Below are 17,766 nucleotides of genomic sequence, written 5' to 3' on the forward strand. Positions count from 1 at the left end.
TACCGCCCAGAAGAATCACATGAGTGGGGATCGTTGAACAGCTGTGGGGCGACAGATAACAACATTAACATGCATTACAAACTGGGGGGTTCGAGCACCGAATACCGATTGGCTGACAGCCGTGGTATACCACAGGTATAGGCAAAACATTTATTTTTACTGCTCAAAATTACGTTGGTAACCAGTTTCTAATAGAAATAAGGCACCTCGGGAGTTTGTGGTATATGGCAAATATACCACGGCTAAGGGCTGTATCCAAGCACTCCGCGTTGCGTCGTTCAAGGCGTCGTTAATAAGGACATCCCTTAGCCGTGGTATATTGGCCATATGCCACACCTCCTTGTGCCTTATTACTTAACTGTACTTTTTGTGATGAGGATCCAGAAACAGTTTTGCATTTATTTTAAAATTTCCTACATGTAAAGAGATTATGGCAAGATATTTGTAGTTTATTATTGATAAATAGTATTGATGACTTTTGTTCATTATGGGAGAATGTACTGCTGGGTTTAAGGATAAAGAAAAACAATTTTACCTCCAAAATGTAATTGTGCTAATGGGATAATTTCATATCTATACATGTAAATTCACTAATAATTCACCGTTTTTTTTATTGAGAGTTCGAACAGTACATTAAGATCATTCTATTCTTCAAATAAGAAAGCTGTAAAAACAGTCAATACATGTGTCTTAAAGGTATACTTCGGGATTTCGTCAGTGTAACAGTGTAGGTTCTGTCCCTCTCTTCGCCCCCAACCCGGGCTCGAACCAGGGACCCTTGCACACATCAACAACTGACACCCCACGAAGCATCGTTACCCATCGCGCCACAAGAGCCACGGCCCTTGCAACGCAAGGGGAAACCCTACTTCAAGTCTCAGAGCGAGTGACGTCACTGATTGAAATGCTATTAGCGCGCACCACCGCTAACTAACTAGCCATTTCACATCGGTTACACTCACCCCCCCTTTGACCTCCTCCTTTTTCCGCAGCAACCAATGATCTGGGTCACGGCACCAATGTAACAGTGTAGGTTCTATCCCTCTCTTCGCCCCAACCCGGGCTCGAACCAGGGACCCTTGCACACATCAACAACTGCACCCCACGAAGCATCGTTACCCATCGCGCCACAAAAGCCACGGCCCTTGCAACGCAAGGGGAAACCCTACTTCAAGTCTCAGAGCGAGTGACGTCACTGATTGAAATGCTATTAGCGCGCCCCACCGCTAACTAACTAGCCATTTCACATCGGTTACATCAGCCCTTTATGTACTTCCCCAGAGTCAGATGAACTCATGGATACCATTTTTATTTCTCTGGATCCAGTATGAAGGAAGTTAGAGGTAAACAATGTGAACCAATGCTTACTAGCGTTAGCACAATGACTCGAAGTCTATGGTATCTACAAGCATGCTAGCAGTTACCATAGATTTACTTGTATATAACTGCCTTAATTTTGCTGGACCACAGGAAGAGTAGCCGCTGCCTTGGCAGCAGCTAATGGGGATCCATAATAAATACAAAAACAAACGCTAGTTAGCAACTTCCTTCAGACTGCACGAAGAGACCTAACAATTGTATCCACAAATTCATCTGACTCTAGGGAAGTAGATAAAGGGCTTCATTGCCAAAATCCTGAAGTATCCCTTTAAGGCCTTTGCATAATCGGTAATTTGTTGTACCCTCTAGCATATAGCGTATATGTTGTTCTTGTTTGTTTGTTTGTGTACTTCCTGTGGTGTTTTGTACAATAAAAAAATGATAAACTGTATATATATATATATATATATATATATATATATATATATATATATATACAGTTTAAGTCGGAAGTTTACATACACTTAGGTTGGAGTCATTAAAACTCATTCTTCAACCACTCCTCAAATTTCTTGCTAACAAACTATAGTTTTGGCAAGTCGGTTAGGACATCTACTTTGTGCATGACAAGTAATTCTTCCAACAATTGTTTACAGACAGATTATTTCACTTATAATTCACTGTATCACAATTCCAGTAGGTCAAAATGTACATACACCAAGTTGACTGTGTCTTTAAACAGCTTGGAAAATTCCAGAAAATTATGTCATGGCTTTAGAAGCTTCTCATAGGCTAATTGCCATCATTTGAGTCAATTGGAGGTGTACCTGTGGATGTATTTCAAGGCCTACCTTCAAACTCATTGCGTCTTTGTTTGACATCATGGGAAAATCAAAAGAAATCAGCCAAGACCTCAGAAAAAAATTGTAAACCTCCACAAGTCTGGTTCATCCTTGGGAGCAATTTCCAAATGCCTGAAGGTACCACGTTAATCTGTACAAACAGTAGTACGCAAGAATAAACACCATGGGACCACGCAGCTGTCATACCGCTCAGGAAGGAGATGCGTTCTGTCTCCTAGAGATGAACATACTTTGATGCGAAAAGTGCAATTCAATCCCAAAACAACAGCAAAGCTGGAGGAAACAAGTACAAAAGTATCTATATCTACAATAAAAGGAGTGCTAAATAGACATAACCCGAAAGGCCACTCAGCAAGGAAGAAGCCACTGCTCCAAAACCACCATAAAAAAGCTAGACTACGGTTTGCAACTGCACATGGGGACAAAGATTGTACTTTTTGGAGAAATGTCCTCTGGTCTGATGAAACAAAAATATTACTTTTGGGCCATAATGACCATCGTTATGTTTGGAGGAAAAAGGGGGAGGCTTGCAAGCCGAAGAACATCATCCCAACCGTGAAGCACGGGGGTGGCAGCATCATGTTGTGGGGGTACTTTGCTGCAGGAGGGACTGGTGCACTTCACAAAATAGATGGCATCATGAGGAAAGACAATTATGTGGATATATTGAAGCAACATCTCAAGACATCAGTCAGGAAGTTAAAGCTTGGTCGCAAATGGGTCTTCCAAATGGACTATGACCCCAAGCATACTTCCAAAAAAATTAATGGGCAGAACTGAAAAAGAGTGTGCAAGCAAGGAGGCCCACAAACCTGACTCAGTTACACCAGCTCTGTCAGGAGGAATGGGCCAAAATTCACCCATCTTATTGTGGGAAGCTTGTGGAAAGCTACCCAAAACGTTTGACCCAAGTTAAACAATTTAAAGGCAATGCTACCAAATACTAATTGAGTGTATGTAAACTTCTTTCCCACTGGGAATGTGATGAAAGAAATAAAAGCTGAAATAAATCATTCTCTCGACTATTATTCTGACATTTCACATTCTTAAAATAAAGTGGTGATCCTAACTGATCTAAGACAGGGAATTCTTACTAGGATTAAATGTCAGGAATTGTGAAAAATTTAGTTTAAATGTATTTGGCTAAGGTGTATGTAAACTTCCGACTTCAACTGTGTGTGTGTGTGTGTGTATATATATATATATAACAGCTGTGGAGTTACAGTAAAGTTGGATACAATGTTGCACTTAAGATTACAAGTGGCACATTCTGTATTTGGTATTTTTGGTCGAGGAAGTAGCCTCGTTGTAATAACAATGATATAGTTTTCTCGATATACAAAAGGTAAAGAACAAATAACATCTTATTCGTTTTGAAAGCAGGTGTATGCCCAGGTCTACTTCATCACTCTCTCTCTCTCTCTCTCTCTCTCTTTCTCTCTCTCTCTTCACTATCATCATGTCACATTTGAAGAGCATTTTCCCTCATAATTCAGACCAGTAGCAATCCACCTTCCATCTTCAGATGATGCCAGGGGGGCATTTCACACAGGGATGTCAATAGGCTTTCTCGTCCCCATGCTATTTACCCCGTCCTTCACCTTAATTAAGCCTATTGACGAGTCAATAATATTTAAAAACAGGGATGAGGAAATATGGAAATACTCCGGTCATACACAGGATGCGATAGCTTGGCTTTACCAGAGTCCAAGGTCAAGATGACGTTGTCTTGTGGTAATGGGGCATTTCACAAGGGCATCATTACACCACAGCCACCATAACATATAGGCAACTTGGAAACTGAGAAATGTCCGACTTGGAAACTCATTGTAGAAAGATGAGCTCCAGATGAGTAAGATGCATTTAACTACTAAGATAATGTCACCTGTTGATATCAATGGTACACCCTAGAGAGTTTAAGTTATTCTGAACCATATCTTTGAAACGTGATGATAATTTGATATCCTTGCTCACTGTCCACAATACTGGAGCTGGCACTTTGTCGTGGTGGGGGAGTTTACGCGTCTTTCTGACGTGACCTGTGGGCTGTAACAACATGAGCCAAATCTAGGCTCCTGCAGGTCTAACCATCAGGTTGTGCCAGTAAGCACAGTAATGCTTTCCTTCTTCTTTACTATTGCTGGAGGAAGCATACAGTTTCTTTAGAAAATTACTCATGACACCGTAAAAGAGCAGAGACCATGGCCTTTGAACTAATGTAATTTCTCTTCTCTGATTTTAGATTCATAGACAGTCTGTTGTTAAAGCATGACAACTGTAACAAATGGAGAGACAGCCTAGTGAACCTACACTCTGGATAAACAAATCCTAAGAGATAAGGGATAGATACATTTACATTTTAGTCTTTTATTAGACTCTCTTATCCAGAGCAACTTACAGGCGCAATTAGGGTTAAGTGCCTTGCTCAAGAGCACAGACAGATTTTTCCACCTAGTTGGCTTCAGGATTCAAACCAGCAACTTTTCAGTTATTGGCTCACCGCTCTTAACCGCTAGGCTACCTGTCAGAGAATGATGGTTTGAGCAAGGAAGTGACACAGATAAAGAGAAGGGAAAACCGAGAACGACAAAGATAAGTAGATATGCTTAGGAAGGAAGAAGATGCTTAGAGAGATGGAGAGAATGACAGAAAGAGAGAGAGGGGCAGAGATATTGGTGTCAGTGCAGCCACTTCCTGTCATCAGCGATAGAGAGAGAGTGTGCAAGAGAGAGAAAGAGAGAGGGAGGGAGGGAGGGCTAGAAAGCAATTAACCAAGAGAACCCTCTAGAGCCACCGCCATCATTCACCCCAGGACAGAAGGAGAGAGATCATCACTTGTTTCCTCGGAGGGAAAGAGAGGAAAAAAGGGAGAATGACTGCTCCATGGTGGACAGGTGTTGTGGTGATACTGAAGCTTGTGTCTTCTGCAGGTAAGTACCAATCCAGCTGTACCATGGGAGTTACGTACTAGCCATGGTGGAACAGACAGAAATGGCGATACCATCAAAACAGAGGTGTTTGACCTGAATTTAGTGTCAGGGTTAAGGTTAGGGCAAAGTTTCGTTAAAGTTTGTTAAAGTGTCTGTTTGGTTAAAAAGTTTTGACTTCTGTACTTTTTAGTGTGGCCAGATAGTAAGTTTCCTGTACTACAATGCATTATTTTCTGTCCGACACCCTCGATTTTTACTCTCCCACCAACACCGCCTTCACCTCGTTTCCTACCCAGAGCACAGGTGGCTGGTGGCACCTTCATTTGGGAGGATGGGCTCGTAGTAATGACTGGAACGGAATAAATAGAATCAGTGGTGTGTGTTCGTGGATGCCAAGGGAAGCCAGGCTACCCCAAAAAAAGTATTTCAATTCACAAGAGGCTGAATATATCTCACCAGAGAAGTCATCCGAGTGAGCAAAACAGCGCCCCTCTGTCTCTGTTTGTGTAGGCCATATATCTGATGCTGTCTGGTCTAAAATAGTATGAGATCGTTGCCGCCCATATCATTGAAGGCAAGGGAAGACAGAGAGCATTTGGCCTCCCTTGATAAAAAAAAAAGCTCAACTGTGAATGATCCTGGTGCACCAAAAAAAAGTGTCAAGGGACATACAAATCCAAAAGTGTTTGGATTTGTCTTCACTCCAGTCACATCGCATCAAGAGCATACGTCACTAACAGAAACTCGTGTTGTGTTGTTGTCCTAGCTAGCAAGCTAAAATTGTCACTGTCCTAAATTAGCCATGGATGGAGATAGGGATTTGGACTTGGACTGGTTTTACTTAATTCTCCTTACTGGCCAATGATTATAATGGCACGAACCAAGACAGAGTGAGAGGAGATGCTGTGTACAATTCAAGGCTATCTCTTCAGACAATACAATTTTCCTTTTTTATGGCTTAGCTTCCCCAGTGATTTTTACCCCACACCACTACTGAATGGAATGGTATCAAACACATCAAATGCACGGTTTCCATGGTTTCCAAGTGTTTGATACCATTCCATTCACTCCGTTCCATCCATTATCCCATCACCAACCTGTGACCCAGAGGCGCTCTGCCCTGGGTATGAACAGTGTCCTCCCCCTGGTCAGGCTGAGAGAGAAGGTTCCAGGAGCTCTATTGCTCTGTGCTAACTGTTCGTGTTTGAGTGGCTACGTTTCTACACATCTATTTTTGCGTCTGTGTAGAACATGAAAGCTTTGTTCATTTCAACGTTACCACAAAGACAGTCACAGACAGATGAGAGACAGTAACACCTGTTGGTGAATGAGAATTGAAGTGGAAGTGGTGAGTGATTATTCTGAGACAATGTTGCTCCTGAGTAGTGTGTGGACTCAATAGTGAATTTGTCCTTGATGCAGATGTGTAGATGATCACCAGCTGGGCACAACTAAATGCCCCCCCCAAGCAGTTACACCACCAAAGACTCAATTTGTCACAACACAGCTTCTGTATAAACCACTGAACTACATACTGAGTTCCACAGACACAAACCACAGAGGGAGAGAGATAGAGAGAGATAGATAGAGAGCGCTGACAGGAAGACAGTTATCTACAGGGTCATTTTGTCTTTGCGATGACAGGGTGTCTGTTTCTTACTTACTCTACTAAAATGTCTACCTGCGTAAGGGTATAGCCCTGTGCTCAGTACTACCCTATTCTCCCTTCTAATTAATTATCCATGCACCTGTTCTTCTAGTTCATTATCCATGCACCTGTTCTTCTAGTTCATTATCCATGCACCTGTTCTTCTAGTTCATTATCCATGCACCTGTTCTTCTAGTTCAGTATCCATGCACCTGTTCTTCTAGTTCATTATCCATGCACCTGTTCTTCTAGTTCAGTATCCATGCACCTGTTCTTCTAGTTCAGTATCCATGCACCTGGTCTTCTAGTTCAGTATCCATGCACCTGTTCTTCTAGTTCAGTATCCATGCACCTGTTCTTCTAGTTCATTATCCATGCACCTGTTCTTCTAGTTCATTATCCATGCACCTGTTCTTCTAGTTCAGTATCCATGCACCTGTTCTTCTAGTTCATTATCCATGCACCTGTTCTTCTAGTTCAGTATCCATGCACCTGGTCTTCTAGTTCAGTATCCATGCACCTGTTCTTCTAGTTCAGTATCCATGCACCTGTTCTTCTAGTTCAGTATCCATGCACCTGGTCTTCTAGTTCATTATCCATGCACCTGGTCTTCTAGTTCATTATCCATGCACCTGTTCTTCTAGTTCATTATCCATGCACCTGTTCTTCTAGTTCAGTATCCATGCACCTGTTCTTCTAGTTCAGTATCCATGCACCTGTTCTTCTAGTTCAGTATCCATGCACCTGTTCTTCTAGTTCATTATCCATGCACCTGTTCTTCTAGTTCATTATCCATGCACCTGTTCTTCTAGTTCATTATCCATGCACCTGTTCTTCTAGTTCAGTATCCATGCACCTGTTCTTCTAGTTCAGTATCCATGCACCTGTTCTTCTAGTTCATTATCCATGCACCTGGTCTTCTAGTTCATTATCCATGCACCTGTTCTTCTAGTTCATTATCCATGCACCTGTTCTTCTAGTTCAGTATCCATGCACCTGTTCTTCTAGTTCAGTATCCATGCACCTGGTCTTCTAGTTCATTATCCATGCACCTGTTCTTCTAGTTCATTATCCATGCACCTGTTCTTCTAGTTCAGTATCCATGCACCTGTTCTTCTAGTTCAGTATCCATGCACCTGGTCTTCTAGTTCATTATCCATGCACCTGTTCTTCTAGTTCAGTATCCATGCACCTATTCTTCTAGTTCAGTATCCATGCACCTGTTCAACTGACTGTGTTTATTTCAGCAATAAGGCACGAGGGGGTGTGGTATCTGGCCAATATACAACAGGCTAAGGGCTGTTCTTACACACGATGCAACGCGGAGTGCCTGGATACAGCCCTTAGCCATGGTATATTGGCCATATACCACAAACCCCTGAGGTGCCTTATTGCTATTATAAACTGGTTACCAATGTAATTAGAGCAGTAAAAATACATGTTTTGTCATACCCGTGGTATACGGTCTGATATACCACGGTTGTTAGCCAATCAGCATTTAGTGCTCAAACCACCTAGTTTAGAATTATATATTTTACCCCCCTCTTCCTCTGCACTCGTCTTGTGTTTGAATGACTGACTCTGTGCTCGTCTGTGTGCCCTGTCTGTGTTTTAATGGTTCTTGGTCTTCTGTGTGGCCTGTAGAGGCTTCAATGACTGAACCAGCCATCTGCTACATACTGGATGGAATCCTGCTCTTCTACTGCCTCATCACCACCTTGCTCTTCTTCAGAGCCAAGGTGGGTCACAATACACACTGTCTACCACTTGTCAGGTACTAGTTATTCAAGTGTATACAGTGGGGGTGAGTTTGTACACAGGTAATTACAGAGGCATGTTCCCGTACAATTAAATACTGTGAGAGGATGTATTATAGATACTGTACATGGATATAGAAGAGTCATTATCTCTTCTGTCTCTGCTTTCCCCTCTCTCATTATCTCGCTCTCATTATCTCTCATTATCTCTCTCCCTCATCTCGCTCATTATCTCGCTCTCATTATCTCTCATTATCTCTCTCCCTCATCTCGCTCATTATCTCGCTCTCATTATCTCTGCTTTCCTCTCTCATTATCTCGCATCTCTTTCTCATTATCTCTCTCCCTCATCTCGCTCATTATCTCGCTCTCATTATCTCTGCTTTCCCCTCTCTCATCGTCTCTCTCATTATCGCTCTCCCTCATCTCTATCTGTCTTTGTCTGTAGTGCAAGTCTTCACCTGAACCCAAAGAGGACCCCACCCATGCAGTGAGTTCCCTAAAACGTCCCATACCTTTCAAGTGTGTGTGTGTGTGTGTGTGTGTGTGTGTGTCATCATGGACATGACGTGGTACTGACATTCTGAATATATGTTTTTTTAAGGAACTCAAGCCAGGTGCTAATGCTGACGACCAACAGTCTGCAGCTACTAGACGGGTGAGGGAGTGGGGGGACTATTATGGCTGGTGTGTGAGAGAGGCCTTGTTCTAATTCCGTGTACAGATATTCGTGATCCGTATAGTCTTGCTAATGTGTTTATGTTTGTGGTTGTCCGTCTCAGAAGCGCAAACAGGAAACTAGTAGCGACACATACCAGGTAAAGACTTCTCTTTATACCACAAGTTTATTAGCGTGCTGAGACGTTGCAGAACACTGAGACCCTGAATGCAGCCAGTGTTTTGGATAGGTTCATCGCCTTCCACAAGCTCTTAATATTGAACTTGTATTTTGTTCTCTAGGCCCTCCAGATAAAAGATGATGGGAATGATGACTACCAGGTGATCATGTCCAAGGGGAGGGTAAGAGTCCATTAGGTCACTCACATGGAACATGACATTTAGGAAATAACTGTCCATCTCAACTATGTATCAACATGTGACATAGAAGATTGAAATAGTCAGGGTAGTGTATGCATATGTTATTTATATACATTGGAGAGATGGAAAGAGGAAATATCCACTCCGTGGCGTGTGGATAGTCATCAGGGTCTCATAATGCTGCTATCAAACTTACATGAGTAAAGGAAGACAAAACTAGGGCAACTCAATGTGACATGTTGTCCGTCTGTAGAATAACTCTAAAGGATATTAACCTACCTACTTTCTTCCTGTGGGTTCTCTCCTCACATGCTCACAAAAAGAAGAACAAGAAGGCCCAAGTCCCCCAGCCTCTCAGTGCAAAGACCCAGACCCGGGCCACTGCCCCACCACTACCTCCACACTGATCTGACCCAGTCACCTCTGGGCACGGAGGCAGCAGCCGACTCCACTTGCAGCTCTGCCCTGCACTGATTCAATCTCTTAACAGTACCTTTAGATTATTTTCCAACCTCTATGTGCATAGCAGTCTTCTACTCCTGAGCTCAACTCCCTGGCCTGTTATTGCATATTACAACTCAGCAGAAAAGTGTGCATGTCTTGTCAATGTGTATTATCATGTCATTTGTTAAGTCCATCTATGGCTGTATGTGGTAATGTCAACATTATGACCGTAATAAAAGACTGGAACGTTCCAATGTTAAAACACTTGGAAAATGGTTTAATGACGTTTACAACAAAAGAGAACTGTACAGTTACAGTAAAAGATTATCTTTATATATATATATATATATATATAAAAAACTAAAACAAAAATACAGCAGACAAATGCATCAAATCTACCATGTATCCTGATTCACATACTTAATGTTCTACACAATCTTTCAGTTCTATATGCTGCCAACCGCCATGTCTGGGTGGGTGGGGGGGGGGTTCTTAGTCGGATATGAGGCATGTGTCCCCGTGGCAACAGTGAGCAGTATTCTAGTCCATGGTGTAACAGTGGAACCGCGAGTCACAATGACAGCATGGCTCCCAGAGTTCTAGAGTGACAGACAGGAAGTATTCAGAGGGAAAACTAGTCAGAAAATAAAGGGGACACATTCCTTTAGTTTAGCCCAAGCTTGGTTTACAGAGGGAGAATTATCAATGATTTTACAGAATGCATTTCTCAAAAATCCACAAACAGAAGTAATATTTACAAGTTGACCTTTTGTTTTTATTGTATTTTTTCTGCTTGTTTTATTTTTTATTTTTAACCATGGACACTTGGGCCGTGTTAACTGATATAATCACACAGCATTTTTTTTACACACCCCAAAACATACAAAAATACTATATCTTTAATCTACTAAGAGTAAGACAATTCTGCAATTAGTTCCATGCTGTGGCAGAAAAAGATCGATACACCAAACAGACAAGATTGTTGTTTTAAAACAGACTTTTTTTCCCGTTTAGATTTCTCAGAAATATACCAAAATATACATCTAAGCTTTGGAATTACTGGGGCAAGGGCTAAAGCCAGTGCTGGGTTTATCTCTTAATACACAAGCTGCAGGGTGAGAGAAAGAGAAAGAGAGAGAGAGAGAGAGAGTGTGTGTGTGTGTGACAGGACAGAGAGAGTTATCTTTGGTATCTGCGTTTGTCAAACATTAAATATTTGGATATTTTTTGCTTTGGGATAGCGCTTGTGAGATCCTACAACTCCCCCACTTGGAATAAAGCATCCTACAACGTTTCCCTGGGACTCCATTGACCAAAGAGCTTAGCCAATCAGACACAGGCCATGTAGAGTGAAGGACCATGATGTATAGTGTCACAGCGGGAGAGAGAAGCAAGAGAGAGACATAGAGAAAGAAAGAAAACAGTGGTGAGACAGAGAGAAAGAACCAGAGAATTTGTATCCTAGAGACAATGTATCCTGGCAACTACAATACACAGATAGGGAGCCAGACAGAAGCACTGTATCCAAGAAGCAGAACCAGTGTATTTTTGTGACAGTCTTTGAGACGGAAAAGGTGTGTCCTAGCAACAGTCCCGGAGACAGACAGACAGAGGGACAGAAACAGTGACTCCTGAGCCTTTACAGCATGCACAGGATGCACCCTCAATGTGTATTAACAAACATCACCCAGCAATCACGGGATTGGATAATTGATCTGTCTATCAGAGAACCTTACTTTGCCCCTCCAAACTCTACCTATCCTCACCCACAGGCCCTGCTACAGGTGCCTGTTGTGTCCGCGGCGTGCACACACACACACAGCTCTGCCATATAGGCGTATCGACATTACAGGTGCTCAGGGAAGAGCGTGTGTGAGCACGGCTGCATGTCTTTTCTCGTGGGATGATGAGGCGGAGAGGGGTGAGAGATGGTGTAGTCCATATACAATCACTTCGGAAGTCTTTGGTTAACAATACCACAGGAAAGAGAGTGCAGCGAGGCAGCGCGCCACCAGATGAGTAGACACACACCAACATCTTCATTTACAATCTAAATAAGAGTATAAAAAGGACAGGATTGTCAAATCATAGAAAACAGAATAGGAGTGGGATAAATCAAGTACATACTACTAAAAACTGAAATGTGACTTTCAGCATTATAATAGGAGGTGGAGGTGTGAGAGGTTGCTGTGTGTTTAGCGTGAGCGATGATGATGATGCTCTTCTTGTAAAAAATAAAGAGAAGCAGACATTCTTGAGTGCTGGAGTGTGTCGTGTCTCCCCCCGGTGGCAGCAGCTGTCATGACACTCTGTACTCTTAAAACAGACATTGTGAGCTTCTCTGATAGGACCATGTGTTTTTGGTGTTGTTTATGTTTTTTTCTTAAGTTTTATATTTTTCTTTACTAAAGTAGATTAAAGCAAGTTTCACTCAGTCTCGAGAAAGAAATGAGGTATACAGCAGCTCCCTTAACCAAGCTAGTTACCCCAGACTTCCTGGTGTCTTGCTGCCCTCTCCCTTTACAAAACCTTTACACCCACCACACAGAACCACTGCGCCACATGCATCAACAGAGAACCACTTCTAGAGCATCAGACAAACCTGAGAGAGACATCCAGATCCACAACTGCACCAAACACAATACAACTGTATCAAAGGGGATCCCCTCTAACGCACAAAGAACCTGTATGTTTGAAGGATCCACTGACTGAGCCATCACAACAGGTTATATTTAAATATAGCAAACCAGAGGATTCACTGGTGCACCATCGCATACCAACAAAGATCCTGGATCAGCCTCCATCACAGGCAATGGATCACTGAGATACTTCAGTTACTGTTCCATATTCTCATTCCCATCTTCCTTGAACGCTCTTATCATTATGCTTTATCTGTAAGCTGAGAACAAATGCACCGTTGTGGTCTGCAGTCAGCTCTCCCTTCCTTCCTTCCTTCCTTCCTTCCTTCCTTCCTTCCTTCCTTCCTTCCTTTCACACACACACACACACACACACACACACACACACACACACACACACACACACACACACACACACACACACACACACACACACACACACACACACACACACCTGCTGGAGTTCCGTTATTAGTAAAGCTTTTCCTACAGGTATTCCCACCTGTCTGAGTCACCCCTAAAGTCATAGGTAGCAACATAACTGCGCCAGAACAGCACAAGCCCAAGACCTATGCACTGAGTCGGTTAGCTAAACACAAAAGATAGCGAGGAGGCAGCCTCTCTCACTAGATTACTCTCACACAAACAACATATGCTACAATGCTTTTGTCTTCTAAATAACGATAAGGCGTAAATTATAATTTTCATATTTTGTCAAACTAAGGAAGCCAGTGATCTTGCCCTCTCGTGCTATACAAAACAATTAAAGGCATACGTAATAAAAAAAAATTCTAACGATTGTTAAAAACAGCACAGCAAATCAAGTCCAGAGTAAACCAAAACACACAGACAAAAAAGACAATGAAAGATTAAGATTAGGCGCTTCAGAGTCTGTTTCCCTAGCAACAGCACAAACAGGGACTGTCCAATAGGAGCACCAGAGCAAGCCCCTCCCACTCAACAGACCACACCCACGTGTGATGGCTACAGGTGTCTGCAATTCATGCACCAAGGGGGCGCGGTCTAAGTTTTTGGTCTTGAAAGTTTTTCAAAATTGCTATGATTAATAAAAATGTTGTTTTTTTTGTCTTTTGAATATAAGCATGACAAAACACTACATTCAGTCTTGATAACATACTAGTTCAAATATAAAATATGAATATCTTACATGTGTTGTGTATATATATGTATAGAATTAAGAAGAGAAAAAAAAAGCTTTTTTTCTCTTATCCTTTAGTCGTTCCGCAGATAAATATTTCATTAACTTCCAATGGTGCCAATGGACACTGGTTCACCTAGCTACCGCACTTCACGACTGGTGAGTGACTACAAACAGGACTACAAATAGAACGACAAGTCCCATTCGGAAAGAACACCAGCCAAGTGAGCAGCATGGAAACATCAACCCAGCCGCAGAGAGAAAGGCTTTCGCTTTGCTTTGGCAAGAAGGATCACAAAATAATGTTAAACTGTTAAAACCTGGAAATACCCATAAGTAGTAGTACTAGAAAATAGCAGTAGTAGTTTGTCCTAGTTTGAGATAACGATGACTCTTTTATGCCATCTTGTACAATTCAGCCATACAGTTCTTGTACATTCTACAATATTCAGAGGGTGTCAGATTTCTTAGAGAACCTAATGTTTAAGTGCTGCTGAGGTATTTAGTCAAAGTAATTCACGGGTGAAAAGGAGCACATAAAAACTGCACATAAAAACAGCGTGGAGCAAATTCTCTGCTTTCAAACTAGGCAGTCATTAATCTGGTTATGTTAGGGCCAATAGAACAACACTATTGTTGTGTGGTGGTGTTGTTGTTACGAAAAGGGGCAGTTCGATAAGGGCAGCACAGAGGCTACGCTGCTTGGTTACAGGTCAGGATCTTGGTAGGTCCGAAACGTCTTTACTGGTGCTGCCAGTGGATGAGCTCCCCATAGTAAAGCTAGTTGGGCATTGAGAGTAAGGAGAGAAGGCTTCAACCACAGGAAACCGAGACCTGCTAACAGGATATGGTCACAAAACTAGAAGAAGAAAACACGTAGAACGTTTGCCTCGATTCTAAGTTAAAGCAGCTGGTCATTAAAGCTAAAATATCCTTGTTCTTTAGAAGCGGGTTAGAGGTGGGGGATGCACACAGGTGGGTTTAAGAGGAGAAAACTTGTCAGTAGTAGTGTTATGTAAGATAGTGATCTTGTGAACAGCACTTGCTGGCTCACACAGGCACAGCAGCTAGTGAGAAAACGACTTTGGTTCAAGCTTTTTATTTCATGGCTGAGGATTAGTAGAAAAAGTAAAATAGACAGCCCTTACCCGACTATTGAAAGCCTGACTACAGTCCAAACTGTTGCCCAAGCGGATATGCCAGTCTAGAAAGGATCAGGACAGTATCATCATAGGGGGAAACATGTAGAGAAACTGGGTCGAGGCTTGAGGATAAGCACCCATTGATATCATATAACCACTACCATTCAAACCTAAACACCCCTCAAATATATGAACTTTATACAGGGAGACACTACACCTGACCTCCCGTCTTCCCATACCTTTCTTTTTGGTTATTTGCCCTGCTACTTTAAAGCTGAGCAGGAGAGCCATAGTCAAATTTAAAAATAAGTTTGTCTTTGGAAAGTGATCATCAACATATTGCATTTTCATCTCCTGTTGTGAAGAGAGAGAGAGAGAGAGAGAGAGAGAGAGAGTTTGTACTCATAAATATTAGGACTAGGCTAAGCTATACTGACAATAAACAGCACTAGTTTTAACAAATATTTTTGGTATATCTTGAAGTAAGCCAGTCGAAAGACTGCAGAAATAAAGGACCATAAAACCTGTTAAAAAACGTGACAGAATGTTTAAGTCTTTCAAAAACAGGCAGACTGCAGTTCATTGGTGGCATTAAAAAAACAATGGTATTAAAAAAATGAAAAATATCTGAGCAAAAATACACAACGTCCCCATCTACCGCACACCAACGCCATCCAGTTGGCATGGCAACCGTACAGACAGACCGTCAGAGAACACTCAGTCACAGAACTCCATGTATCATACAGCTAACTGAGGCGTCTGTATTTGCCTGAGCTATAAAGGTCACAAGAAAACCACTTAGCCCCTATTCTGCCTGACCTCTGAACTGTGAACCCTGAACCCCCCCGCCATGATCCCCACAACACACAACCACCACCCCGACAACCCACAGATATGGGTCCATATGTAACCCGGGTTAAAGCTCTAAGCATTATCATTTCTTATATCGGTGTCTATGGTCTGCACCTAGACTACCATTTACAAACGCTCCATGGCCACTGGGCTACTGCGAAATGTCTATCTCAGTGTTACCAGACAGAGAGGACCAGTGAGAGACCACGCAGCCAGCCCTGTTCCTTAAAGCAACGATAACCGTTATATCAGCCACTTATTATTACTAGATTTTTAAAGCCTTATAACCACGATAAAACAAATTATATATATAGCAGTTAAAACTTAATGTTAGACGTAAAGTTCTGAAAATGTCCACTCACATAAAAAAAGAGAAAACAAACTAAAACGAGAACGCCTCTAAAATAAAACTTTGATATTCGTGCTGAGGCCTTTCCAACAGAGCCTCTGACACTAAATAAACTCAACCTAGACAGGGGAGACGCACAAACCCCCCTTTTAGTGATGATGTCGATTGTGAACTTAGTAGTAAATCATTTTTGTTAGAATAAAAATGTTAAAAGTAAAATCACACATTTTTGGTTAGAAGTACTTCAGAAGAAGTTCTGAACAGGGAAGAGAAAGATCTCTCTAAGGTGACGGAGTAGAAAAGGGAACGCTAGGTGGGTCTTCTCTGTTATTTACTCTCCCAAGACGTTGGTCAGGGGTCACACAAGGAGCACAAACCATAGAGTTCAAGACGATCCTGCCTCAGAAAATGGCCGCCCCAGTCCTCCTGTGTGACCCGCCGCGTCCAACGACAAAAACATCCGTGAGTTGCATCTCATTTTTGGAGTACTGGGGAAGAGAATGAAAAAAAGACCAACATTGTTTTTTAAATAAACTCCAACCCGCTCCACAGAGGGTTTCTTTTTGGTGGCAGCAAAATATTTAAATAATGACAGGTGACAGAGAGAAGGAAGAGGAGGAACAGGTGGGTAGAGCCATTAGTCTAAGGCCAAATCCCAAACAACAGCCCTATTCCCCCATATAGTGCCCTAATATGGCCAGAGCCAGACATATCGTACGCTACATTTAACCAAGAGTAGTGCACTAAATAGGGCATAGGGTTCCATTTGAGGCCTCCAGCTTCACTGAGCCCTGGAGGCCGTGGTGATGGTGGAGGCGGGAACTGGTACAGTCGCCGTGGTGACCTGGTGGTCAGCTGAGACCTGCAGGGCCCCTCCCCCAGCAGCTCCGGCCGACACCAGGTTGACAGGGTTGGTGGTGAGCAGGGACAGGTTCTGGGGGTTCAGGAAGAGGGGTTGCATCAGGTTGGGGGTGCTGCCAGCAGAGGTATTGGCGAACAGCAGGTTACCGCTCCCGTCCAGCGAGGTGATGGGGAGAGCGCCGCCTGATGCCAGGGCTGCAGGGGGAGGAGAGGAGGGACAGAGGCGTTACCTAGATATCTAGACATCCTCAGTTGGAGGAGTTACAGCTAACTGTGGATGGATATGAAGGGTAACGTTGCTAGCAAGGAGCTCTCATTACGTCTTGTACAGAACGGTGTGACGTGTGGTGAAGACCAGGAGGACAGTGTCCGGGACAGACTAGTTATACAGCACAGGAGGCTGGTGGGGAGAACGAGCTTGTGGTAATGACTGGAGTGGAATCAGTGGAATGGTATCAAATACATCAAACACATTGTTTCCAGGTGTTTGATGCCATTTCACTTGCTCCGTTCCGGCCATTATTATGAGCCGCTCTCCCCTCAGCAGCCTCCACTGTTCTACAGGTGTATAAGTGGAAGGTTCAGAACAATGAGAAAGGTAGTCTTAAATATATTGAGGTTGGACAAACAGTATAAAACTACACTGAACAAATGTATAAACACAGCATATAAAGTGTTGTGCCCATGTTTCATGAGCTGTAATAATAGATCCCAGATATTTTCCATTCTTTCTCTCAAATTTTGTGCACAAATTTGTTTACATC

At 42.6% G+C, this 17,766-nt stretch overlaps 2 protein-coding genes across 16 annotated transcripts in view; one reads left to right on the forward strand and one right to left on the reverse strand.

Annotated features, from left to right (window-relative positions):
* Positions 1–15: 15 nt before the first annotated feature.
* Positions 16–10,264, forward strand: LOC115161283 (high affinity immunoglobulin epsilon receptor subunit gamma). 4 transcript variants are annotated; one of them, XM_029712138.1, is made up of 7 exons: positions 16–135; positions 8,406–8,500; positions 8,967–9,008; positions 9,123–9,176; positions 9,301–9,336; positions 9,479–9,538; positions 9,883–10,264. In XM_029712138.1, the coding sequence occupies exons 2-7, from the start codon at positions 8,414–8,416 to the stop codon at positions 9,961–9,963; spliced, it is 360 nt and encodes a 119-aa protein (XP_029567998.1). In that variant the 5' UTR covers positions 16–135; positions 8,406–8,413; the 3' UTR covers positions 9,964–10,264. The 4 variants fall into 4 exon arrangements, with proteins under 4 accessions (XP_029567998.1, XP_029567997.1, XP_029567994.1 ...); XM_029712137.1 differs by having other exon boundaries at positions 20–135; positions 9,880–10,264; XM_029712134.1 differs by lacking the exon at positions 16–135 and adding an exon at positions 4,639–5,113 and having other exon boundaries at positions 9,880–10,264.
* Positions 10,263–17,766, reverse strand: part of LOC115161280 (POU domain, class 2, transcription factor 1) — a 37,254-nt gene continuing 29,750 nt past the window's right edge. For 11 of the 12 annotated variants that reach the window (XM_029712127.1, XM_029712129.1, XM_029712128.1 and 8 more), the window contains one exon: positions 10,784–17,197. In XM_029712127.1, coding sequence (XP_029567987.1) covers positions 16,923–17,197 — 275 coding nt within the window. In that variant the 3' untranslated portion in view covers positions 10,784–16,922. Of the gene's footprint in view, positions 17,198–17,766 lie in introns of all 12 variants that reach the window. The other variant, XR_003869227.1, reaches the window with a different exon arrangement.

Source organism: Salmo trutta, chromosome 24 (genome assembly GCF_901001165.1).
Source record: "Salmo trutta chromosome 24, fSalTru1.1, whole genome shotgun sequence".
NCBI classification, from domain to species: domain Eukaryota; kingdom Metazoa; phylum Chordata; class Actinopteri; order Salmoniformes; family Salmonidae; genus Salmo; species Salmo trutta.

What these genes read in the sequence shown, in the direction of transcription:
- LOC115161283 (XM_029712134.1), top strand. Translation starts at nt 5,056, where the DNA reads ATGACTGCTCCATGGTGGACAGGTGTTGTGGTGATACTGAAGCTTGTG. An exon ending in TGCTCTTCTTCAGAGCCAAG is followed by an intron (nt 8,501 to 8,966) that starts GTGGGTCACAAT and finishes CTTTGTCTGTAG; the next exon opens with TGCAAGTCTTCACCTGAACC. An exon ending in TGATCATGTCCAAGGGGAGG is followed by an intron (nt 9,539 to 9,879) that starts GTAAGAGTCCAT and finishes GCTCACAAAAAG; the next exon opens with AAGAACAAGAAGGCCCAAGT.